The sequence below is a fragment of the Catharus ustulatus genome, chromosome 1 (genome assembly GCF_009819885.2).
Source record: "Catharus ustulatus isolate bCatUst1 chromosome 1, bCatUst1.pri.v2, whole genome shotgun sequence".
Classification (NCBI taxonomy): Eukaryota; Metazoa; Chordata; class Aves; order Passeriformes; family Turdidae; genus Catharus; species Catharus ustulatus.
In genome coordinates, this window is record NC_046221.1 from 73,332,086 (window position 1) to 73,342,415 (window position 10,330).

Genomic DNA, 10,330 nt, shown 5'->3' on the forward strand with positions numbered 1-10,330 from the left:
GGCGGAGGCTGCCCCGGTCCCCTCCCGCCCCGCGCAGCCCCAGCGCAGCCGAGGCTTGGCCGCGCCCCTGCCCGGCCGGCGGCAACCGCGGGGACAGCGACACCGAACCCGCGGGGCTCTGACACAAGGCTTTGTTTTCCTCCTGCCACACACTGAACAGTACGTGTATCGTTTACGATTGAAGAAGGACAAACAGACCCATGCAGCCATTGCACTTCTTTTATTATTCCAGGAACGGGACCCATTAAACACATCCCAATGTAAGAAAAGCTGTTGCAGCTGAGTCTTTGGTAATTTACAGGTGAACTATGGTGTCTAAGAAAATATTAATAGGGTAAACATATAACAGTTACAAAACAAAAAAAAAAATCAAGGCTTTGTCTTTGAAATATTGCATAGGTACCATGCATGCACTTCTGTTACATTCTCTGTTAAAGGATCAGAACCAGGTGACAGGGAATAAACCCAGGAGTCCTGGGAAGATGAAACAAAGGCACTTGCCCCAGAAATACCTCACAGGGACATCTGGTACAAAAGCATACTTTGATTCAGATTTTTCCCTAAGCGATTTTCCAGTTACTAGTGGAAGATACAAATGCACAAAGGATGCTCAGCAATACCTGGAACAGGCTGCCATAAACTCCTTTCAGCTTCAGGCAATGTATCCAGGCACTAAATGGATGAGACTGCAAGATAAAAGGGGAGGGAACCTACAAATGTGTCCCAGCCCTGTCACAAGCAAAAGTAACTTCTCCTCTCCCACGGGCTCTCACTGCCTGACCATGCCTGCTGGACACCAGAACTGAAGTCAAGCACAGAAGCAGCACTCACAGAGCAAGTGGGATGGTTCCTGTGTCAGCCAGAACCTGGAGACCTCGGCACCCAGGTTCAGGAGGGCTTGGACATGGCAGGTGCTCTGTGTGCCTAAGCAGCTCTGTTATTCCTGCCAAGTCCAAGATCAAGACTACACAAGAGGGTTCAGGCACAGCTGAAAGAGAAAATTAGTGCAAAAGAAGTCACCTAGTTCTAGGGAAATGTAAATTTATTGTGTGATGGCACCTATGCTGCCAAGGTATCTGCTCCTTAGGGACAGCAAAATCTGCCGCAGAACAAAATGCTGCGAGTTTTGTTGTGCCGGATGAAGAAGAGGAAAGGATGATCAGCAGTGAAATCCGGAACTCTCAGTGCACAGCGCATCATCATCACTGCAGCTGTGGCAGCAGCTGCTTCAGTGCCCTCTTCATTGACTTCAACAAAGGACTTGTGAACCACTTCAGAGAGCACCAGCTCGTTGCCAGATGAGATTCCTGAGAAGTCTGCCTTCCCTAAGTCAAATGCATCAGGCATTCCCATGCTGCTCAGAAGGGGCTTCAGATCATAACTTTCTTCCAATTTAAATCTTGGTAAAGACACCCTCACATTTGTAGAGTCCATCATTTCAGGATTGATCCAATCTATTAGCTTGTCATATGTGAGTTCTCTTTCCAGCTGAAGAAAAATCCCAAATTTACTTAATTACAATGAGAATTGAGTCTGTGTTGCACAAGCAAAAGAAGTGATTATATGTTTTTTTTGCATAATGCATAAAACACATATTTTTTTAACCTGTTTAGTGTGTCTCAGGCAAAAACTGCAAGTTATAGCTGTCACTTGAGAATACTGCCCCCATTAAGATCATTACCAAATTTTTTTTGGTAGGTACCTTAGAGATTACAGTAATTTCACAAATACAAGCCGCAGCAATTTGACAAAAATTTTGGTGGAAACCCGGAAGTGCGGCTAATAGTCGGGGGCGGCTAATCTGTTAATAATTTTCTGACATTTACAACCCCAGACGTGCCAGCCAGAGTGCCGAGCCAAGCACCTGCCAGTAAAAGCCGGCATTTCGCAATTGTTACAGTGTTACTGTGTTGCCCTGACTCCCTGCAGGCAGCACGGGGGGCGGGGAGAGAGGCGGGAGAGCTCTCTTCTTCCCTCCTCTGCCGCAGACCAGGGGAGGAGGGGGGGGGGGGCCGCCATTGCCGCGGCTCCGGGAGCCGACGGGAGCCCCGCGCAGCCATTGCCGCGGCCCGGGGAGGAGGCGGGGTGCTTTGTCCACACCCGCCGCCGGCACCACGGGCGCGGGAAAGCTCCGTCCCCGCCCGCCGCCGCAGGAGCGGGGGAAGCTCCATCCCTGCCTGCCACCGCGGGGCAGCGCCGACCCGGGGTGACCGAGCCCAGTGGCAGCGGGGGGTGGCCCCGAGCGGCAGCACCGGGCTGGGCCACCTGGCCCCGTCAGCGGCCCCTAGCGGGCCGAGCCTGCACAGCCTTAGCTCAGCCAGTAAACCCCGCCCTCCCGCGGTTCTGTTACTAATTGCACGCGGGTCCTCGCTGCGAACGACAGAGCGGCTTATATTCGGGTGCGGCTTATCTATGGACAAAAACCGAAATGTTTGCCAACACCCAGAGATGCGGCTTATACTCAGTGCGGCTTGTATTCGTGAATTTACTGTAATCCCCTCCATGTAAAGTTTACTTCAACAGAACAATGTTAAATTGTTCAGCATTTTTTAAGGGAAAGAAAGACACAGAAGAACAGCTAACAAGAATACAAAGAAACCAAACCCAGTTTTTCAAACTCTTTTCCAAAGGTTCATCCTTTATATCAGTCAGTAGCATCATGAAAACAGGGTGCTCAGAAATGCCCTTTGCAGTCAGTCTTAGAAAACTTCATCAATAAACTCCTTGTCCAGAGTGCCAAAGAGCTCAAACTTGTTTGTTACCCTCACCAAAAAGAGATCCTGCCTTTCCTGTCAGCCTCTTTCCAGGCAGTGAGCCACACACTCCCTGCCACCTGCTCAGCACACAAGATCTGTAGAACAAGCCACAGGACTTCCAAAGAGCCCTCCCAAAATCCCCCTCTCCACATTCCATCATCACCATACTGTGCCTTCACCACAACCACAGCTGACCTCTGCTCCTGAGCAGGGCCAGCTCTTCCTCCAGAGCCTCTGCCTAAGGGAGCAGCACGCAGCCTGAGCAGCACTGACATAGGGGGGCAGTCACTTTGGGGACAGGGAGGAGAGGGACATTTCTGCTGGCCCTGAGCACCAGCGACACCATTGCTCTGGAACTGAACTGCACGTCTCTCTGCACTATCAGACTTTCTTCCCTGGAAGGATTCAGGCTGGCTTTGCACTCAGCTCAACAACTTACTCTTTCCAAGCCTGTGGATCCATCCTGGATTGCATCAGGGAGCAGGATGATCATGCTCAGTTCATTACCCACATAGGGCAGCTCAAGGATTTTGGTCTGGAAGTCTCCAATGTAGGTCATGTTAAAATGTGCCTCCTTGAACATCATCTGCACAGGTCTGGTTTCATTCTAGAAATCAAGAGATGCCAACAGTTAGTTCAGAGCAACTCTGCTGCTCTCAGCTTACAAAGCAGGCAGCAAGTTACTCAGGGCCTTTTAGGATTTGACCAAAGAGAACTCATCACACACCACAGAGCACAGACATCACACTGTCCTTTGTAAATAGCTAAGAATTCTGAGATTTAATTTTTAATTACTAATGTAGAAATGTCTGTGAAGATTCCTTTACAGCAAATACGTGTCCTCGCCCTTTTTTTCACTTAAGAACTAGTAACAAACACTAAAGTGAGCTAGTAACAAGCAGGGGCATTGTTCTTCAACATAAATGATTACGTAATTTCAATGTATGTATTTTTAGTCCAAGTGGTTCCAAGTGCTATAACCAAGACTTAAAATATTTTAAAATGTATATACTAAAATTATCAAGAAAGTTAGAGTATTCTTTGAATTCTTAAAAGTCACAAGGATTGAATGAAGGGGAGAGATTTTATTGTCATTTTCATTCTCCTTCATATTCATATGGAGCATCAGTTACTATAGTTTACATCATTATTTTCCTTCTTCTTAGTTTCATTGCTTTCTCACTTCCATTCATGAGATTGTCTCATAAGTAGCTTTTTGTTATTAAAGTAATGTACATTGGAATAATGCCCAGACAGAATATGGCAGAAATTATTTTGCAGCAGCAATGACACATAAAAAGGATCGATAAGCAGAAGCCACAGTAGAAAGTAGAAAGTACAGCAGTAGAAAGTCATCCAGTGAGTCATAAGAAATGCAAGGGTCACAGAAATAATTTCACAGGATGTTGGAAATCTTCCTGGGATGTCAAAGTAACTCTGTGTTACTGTACAGAATGTAAAATAACAAGCTTAAGATTTCAGCTTACACCTCAGATTTCCAATTGCTCACTGAGGACAAGGTGTCAGGAACTGAGTCAGCCCAAAAGTCTCTGAAGTGCTATTTTAGAGAGTATGGGATGAGCAGCAAGACTCCCTTACTTAAAAATGCTAGTGGCACTAAAAAGTGGTCTTGGATTTATTTCACCACTGCAGAGAGGGACAGTTTCCAGACAGGCATGAGGGTTTCAATTTTCCACAATGGTTGCTTCCAAGCAGCTGAGTTAAGGAAGGTACATAACCAATTCTTGTTAAAAACTTCTGGAGGCCAACCCAGAGCTGCAAGAGATCCTGAGGAGCAGCCATGGCTGCCCATGGCTGCCAGGGGCCAAGTCTTCCTCAACAACACTGATCTACTTCTAAAAACAAGACTGCAGAGAACATAGCTCTTCAAAGTACATTTGTTTCCATTTATTTTGGAGCGGCTCACAGGCAGAAATGCAGCAAGGAAGCTCTGACTGAAGAAGATCTAAATTCACAAGTTTTCACACCTGTCTTTGTGCTATATGAAAGGTTCTAGTATTTATGTGAAAGTTCACAGGAACCCAGAAAGGCAGTGTTCCTAGGACAGGAAGGGAGTATAAAGAATCTAATACAGCCCATCCAAGGTAACCTTGACGGAAAAGTTTAGTTCCTTCTTGAAGGTGGTCATTTCAGACTACGTCCACCTAACAGTGTATTGTCAGCATTTTAGCACATCATACCTTATTAATTTGGAATGGCCTTTCTCTGGTGCTCTCTTTGTTGAACTGCTCTTCCCAGTTGCCTTTGAAATAGATGGCATTCACCAACACAAGTCTGGTCAGAGAATTCAGAATCCCCTCTGCCAACAGGTTCTGAATTTTACCTTAAGGATACAAAGAAAATACCCACATTATTTAATAGGCTGACATGAATCTAATTATTATCCAAAATATTACATACTGTGCATTTAATACACAATAGAGAAGAGAATTATGTACCAGACACAGCAACAGCTTGAAGTTTCAGTGGTTTGAATTCACAATCCTACATCCTCAAGTAGGTGTTCACCCAAACCATGGCTGCCATTAAACACAACTGGGCACTTGGCAAAGCACTCACCTTCAGTCCTTTCCTCTACCCAGCCATTGATTTGTTTCCTGGCATCCTCCCAAGCATGCAGGAAGTCCATCTGTTCTAGGCCAGCATGGTAGGATTTCTGACTTGACTCTACAAATGACTGACAGGGACATTCACAACACATTTTCAGCAAGAGCTTTTACTCTCATTCCATCACAGACAATTCTTGCAATCCCCAAGGAAATCTGCCTGCTTTTCTCCCCCATCTTCATACAGAGCCATTGAAGTTCTGGCTGAAGAGTTCCTACTAGGATATTTACCACTTCTTTGAACTAGGAATTGTTATTAAGTCAAATGGCTTATGCACTGTACTAAAACATTACATAAATTCATTGAAAATTATATGGCTATTTTTTCCTTGTTTTTATTTTATGCTTCAGGGACATAATATGTTATTTTTTATGTTTGTTTATCAGACTTTTACTAAGAGATGCATCAATCATTTGTCCCACAGCCAAATATATGAATGGAACAGATCCCTCAAGTGTAAAGACTGATGGATTTTATCCTGCTTTGCCACATTCATATCACAGGTTATTTGAATGAGACTGTCCACCAAATTCACACACCAGGCTCTGTATGAATCAATTGCACTCCTGGCTTTCAGTCCAGAAATGTTGGAAGGCAAACCCTAAAGCCTCACATTCACCTCCAGAGGAAAGAGGCAGCGTGTACATTGTCCTAAGAAATGTCACTAATTTAATGGCCACTTACTGCAAGAAATTCGAATGTCTTTTCTCCATAGAGTCGGTTTGCAGTTCTCAGGATGTATTTGGTGTTTGGATCATTAATTTCAGACAGAAGGGATTGATAGCCATTGTGAGCATCCTGGGCATTGTTCAGAGAAAGCACCTGCACAAAGACCAACATCCTCAGTGCTTGTACAAATAATAAGTTCAGGAGCAGCAGAGTCTCCAGTCCTGATTTTCCTTCCCTCACGCCAAGTGCTACAGGATCACAGAATGCCTCAGGTGGGAAGGAACCTCTGGGGACAATCTGCTACAAAGCTCGGCCCAAACTTTGTACAACCCGTAGTCCAAGATTGTTTCCAGAGAGATTCTGAGTATCTCCAACTATAGTAACAACATAATTTTTTAGAAACTTTTATTAATAGTAAATGTTAAAAAAAACCAAACGTTTTTAATGTTCTTACTCCTCTTCAACTTTGCAAAAGACCCAAACATCCAAACCTAGATGACTGATTCTGCACTTAATATTGTCACGTCATATTTAAATCACATGCCAAGCACTATCTAGTACCTGAGCGAGTTTAAAACAAAGAAGTGTAAACCATGCAAAGAGTTTGATGAATGTCGAACTCTTTTTATGTGTCTGGTCACATTTTGATAACATATATTGGCTGCTATTACTCCCAAGCAAGGAAGGAGAAGATGTTATTTTACGTAGTAGAGACTGCTCAAGCCAACTAAAAGAAAAAACCAAAACAACACATACCTTTCAACTAAATATTAAAGAAGATCTGTCTTAAAACCACAAAAAAACCCAAAAAGTCCAAAACCAAACAAAACCACACACACAAAAAAACATGAACCTCTTCATTTCATAATGAAGAGATCTCCCCCTTCAAAAGTAAGGAAAATTGATTCTCCAGAGGAAGAGCTCTGCTCTCCCACACTTCAGTGGTAATTAGCACAAGTGCCCATCATAGACTGTAAGACACATTTCTGGCTCATATCAAATGCCATCCACTCACTTAATTTTGACCTACCTTTTGTATTTGGGCTTCAGTGCTACCTCTGGAACCCAGCAAAACCATAGACAAAGCAGAAGAAATACTAAATGGTGAAAAGAACACATTCTGTCCACTTTTCTTCTCACACAGCTTTCTTAACAGCTCCAGTGCAAAAGTGGTGTTTGCTGCACACAGGCTTTCCATGTTTCTGAGCCTGGCACATAAAACACAGAACAAGAATGGATCAAATTCATTTGAATACAAAACAGTTTTATTTCTACCTTCTACACTTCCCAGGGTAAACTAGGCAGCAAAGGTTGGAAAATGATCACCTGAGGCTGATTTGGTGCCATAAGCACCTGAGATCCCATTCTACACATTTGAATTATTTCAGTGATTTTGACTCTGCTACTGGATTTCAATCCCACACTTACACAGTGTGACACCTTTTGAGGTGATCAGGCACAACAGTAATTTGCTCAGGACTTCCTGAAACAAGTTTCTCTTGACTTCACACAGAAAAGGATTTGCCTTTGTACGGCAGCCAGAGCCAAAGTCAGACATCAGAATGATGGAATTTCCAACTCTTACCTTCTGTAACTCACCAGACCTTCAGTGGTACCTGCAGCTTGCTTCTACGTGTGCACGCTGGGTTTTGAACCTGCCAGCTGGGCTGGAAGGAGTCGGCAGAGTAACTTGGCTTATAAGAGAAAAAAAGGAAAGAAAAAAAATTTATGATGCCAGCATGACAGGTGACTGCAATTTCCTGTTGTATAACAAAGAGAAAAATCAAAGTTCATTTTGGTTCCATTTTATTGCCTGCAACTCAGCAACGCATACAATCATAAACTCAGTGCCTGTCATACTCTATATACATCTGCTATAGGGAGTGAATCTGAGATTAAGCACCACACCTATTAAGTGAGCAATAAGTACTAGAACACTGAGTTAACCACAGATAAGTATCATAAGTCATCGTAAGATGAATGCTGATAATTTTTACTATCTCTGTGTTTTGTTCTTCCCTTTAGGCAGGGCCTAGTGTTGACATGTTGCTACCAAATACAAAACCACCACCTAATTCATACTACTCATTCATTATCTTAGACAGAGAATTCAAACGAGCAAGTTTCCACATGCATGCTTTTCCACCCAAGAAAATTTCTTGTTAGCAGCTTTAACTGCCACTATAAACAGTGGCAATTTTATCCTAGTTCTCTTTTTTGATAACTTAAAAAAAATATAATCAAAGAACAAGCATGCTTACATGGAAACAATTCTCCAATTGTGTCTCAATGAGTAATTTATGCACCGCACAGCATGAAGAGGAGACACATAGGGTTCACATTGATAACAATGAAGCCCAAGAATTTTCCTACTGTCCCAGTATCTGCAGATTGCTAGTAATAAGGTTTTTTTGATCTCTGGGTCAAAACCATACAGGAATAGCAACAGCAGCAGGCAGTTATTTTCTTGAAAGTGTCTGTAGGGCTTCCATGACAGGCAAGAATTTACAGATAAAAGGATGCAATTGGCACTATTTGCTTGCCTGTAAATCAGGGGCATTTAACCAAATCACAAATAATATTCAACAGCCAGGACACAAGGCTAGGAGTTACATCTCCACAGTCAACTACGCTTTCACTGCAGCTTATGAGTAGCAACATAACTATGCACACCCCTCTCATCAGAGACAATTCACAATGTAGAATCCACACTTTTGGAGACCGTACACGATGACCGCACTTTAAGGAACAAAAAACCCTCATGATACAAGTACATATTTGTCAGTCAACTCATTCTTCACTCAGTTCTCCCCATGCTCGGCAGGCCAGCAGTGAGACACATCTGCGGATGTTTTGTGTTCCTACCACTCATTTGAATTCGAAGCATATATTCTCAGCAGTGGACACCCATGCTTCAGGCCAGCCTTTGTGGACAGAAAGGCTGTGTGTAGATGTATCAGCACACAGCCACTGCAGGGCCTTGCCATGGGGAAACCAGAGCATGGTGCAGCTCTCCTCCAGACCATGGCCCGAGAGATAAACTTTCTTCCCACCAAAACTACAACGTGGTTCAGTGTTCAGCAAACAAGAATAATTCCCAATGTTGTGTCAGCTACATCACAGGAGTCTCAAGTTGAGTCCTTCAAAGTCAGCCCCGAGGGAACTCAGGGCAATGAGCACCATGCCGTGTCAATCTCCACAAAGCTCTGGCTGTGACACCGACACCCCCTTTTCCCACCCACTGAATCAAAGCAGGCTTCCTTGAGGGAAAACGCTTAATTTAGGATTTGGAGAGTTGGGAGCAATGTTAAAACACTTGCAGGGAGAGACCGCGAACAGCTCCTGGAGATGGCTCTCAGCATCGCAGCTCTCCTAGGGGCGGAGGGAACAACATGACCCTGCTCCTGACCCCTGTGCCTCCGCAGGGGCGGGGAGGGGCAGGAACGAGTCTGACACTGTCCCAGCAAGCTGAGGCACAAAATCCCAGAGGTTAGGCCCTGCCTGGAGCGAGGAGCTCCTCTTCCGCCCCCGCCCCGGCCTTGGTCCGGCGGGAGACGTCCCGGCCGCGCATTCCCGCGGTGCTCCTGGCGCTCCCACAAGAAGCGCTCCAGCCGCACCGCCGCGGCTCCGGCTGCCAGGAAGCAGCAGTATTTAGAGAACGTCAAGACAAAATACAGTAAAAGCAACGCCATTCAGCTCTGCTTCTTAAAAAATTAAAAATAACAAAAATAAAAAAACCGCCAAACAAGAAATCCCTTAAAAACACAGGCGCAGGTTTCCCGTAGAACACCTTCAGGACAACGCAACAGCGGCCACAGCACAGTAAGTGCCGCCGCACTCACCCCGCCTGCCGCCGCGCTCCCTGCTCCCGGAAGCGGAGCAGAGCAGAGCAGAGAGAAGGGACAGGAGCCCGGCCCCTCCCGGGATCTAGCCGGAGGCTCAGGCGCTTCACCCTCGGCCGCCGGGAATGGGCAGGCGCGTCCCCCTCCCGGCAAAATGGCGGCCCCCCCGCCTCAGGGAGTCCTGGAAGCCGCCCCGCCCCTCCCCTCCCCTCCCCTTGCAGCTCCGCCGGCCGCGGCCCGTGTTTCTCCGCCTCTGCCTCCCTCTCGTGGCCGAGCTGGCAGAAAACACCCCGGTCCATTAGGCTTCTTTTAAGTTACTGTTACTTATTTCTGAAGCGAGGATTGCTTTGAGCCAAATCGCTCTGTTGCTGTAGCCAGACACCGTACGGGCTTAACTCTTCCTCGCATTCCTGGGGGTCTCAGTGAGGCAAATAG

At 45.5% G+C, this 10,330-nt stretch overlaps 1 protein-coding gene across 2 annotated transcripts; it reads right to left on the minus strand.

Moving 5' to 3' along the window:
* Nucleotides 1-199: 199 nt before the first annotated feature.
* LOC116992165 (serpin B6-like) lies at nucleotides 200-10,073 on the minus strand. 2 transcript variants are annotated; one of them, XM_033051481.2, is made up of 8 exons: nucleotides 9,896-10,073; nucleotides 7,653-7,747; nucleotides 7,084-7,261; nucleotides 6,069-6,206; nucleotides 5,337-5,454; nucleotides 4,958-5,100; nucleotides 3,196-3,363; nucleotides 200-1,488 (listed from the first exon to the last, which is right to left on the minus strand). In XM_033051481.2, exons 3-8 carry the CDS (start codon nucleotides 7,249-7,251, stop codon nucleotides 1,084-1,086), a joined length of 1,140 nt encoding a protein of 379 aa, XP_032907372.1. In that variant the 5' UTR covers nucleotides 7,252-7,261; nucleotides 7,653-7,747; nucleotides 9,896-10,073; the 3' UTR covers nucleotides 200-1,083. The 2 variants fall into 2 exon arrangements, with proteins under 2 accessions (XP_032907372.1, XP_032907363.1); XM_033051472.2 differs by having other exon boundaries at nucleotides 7,639-7,747.
* Between the last annotated feature and the right edge of the window lie 257 nt (nucleotides 10,074-10,330).

What these genes read in the sequence shown, in the direction of transcription:
- LOC116992165 (XM_033051481.2), bottom strand. Translation starts at nt 7,251, where the DNA reads ATGGAAAGCCTGTGTGCAGCAAACACCACTTTTGCACTGGAGCTGTTA. An exon ending in CTGAAGCCCAAATACAAAAG is followed by an intron (nt 6,207 to 7,083) that starts GTAGGTCAAAAT and finishes GTCTTTGTGCAG; the next exon opens with GTGCTTTCTCTGAACAATGC. An exon ending in AGACATTCGAATTTCTTGCA is followed by an intron (nt 5,455 to 6,068) that starts GTAAGTGGCCAT and finishes TGTCCCTGTCAG; the next exon opens with TCATTTGTAGAGTCAAGTCA.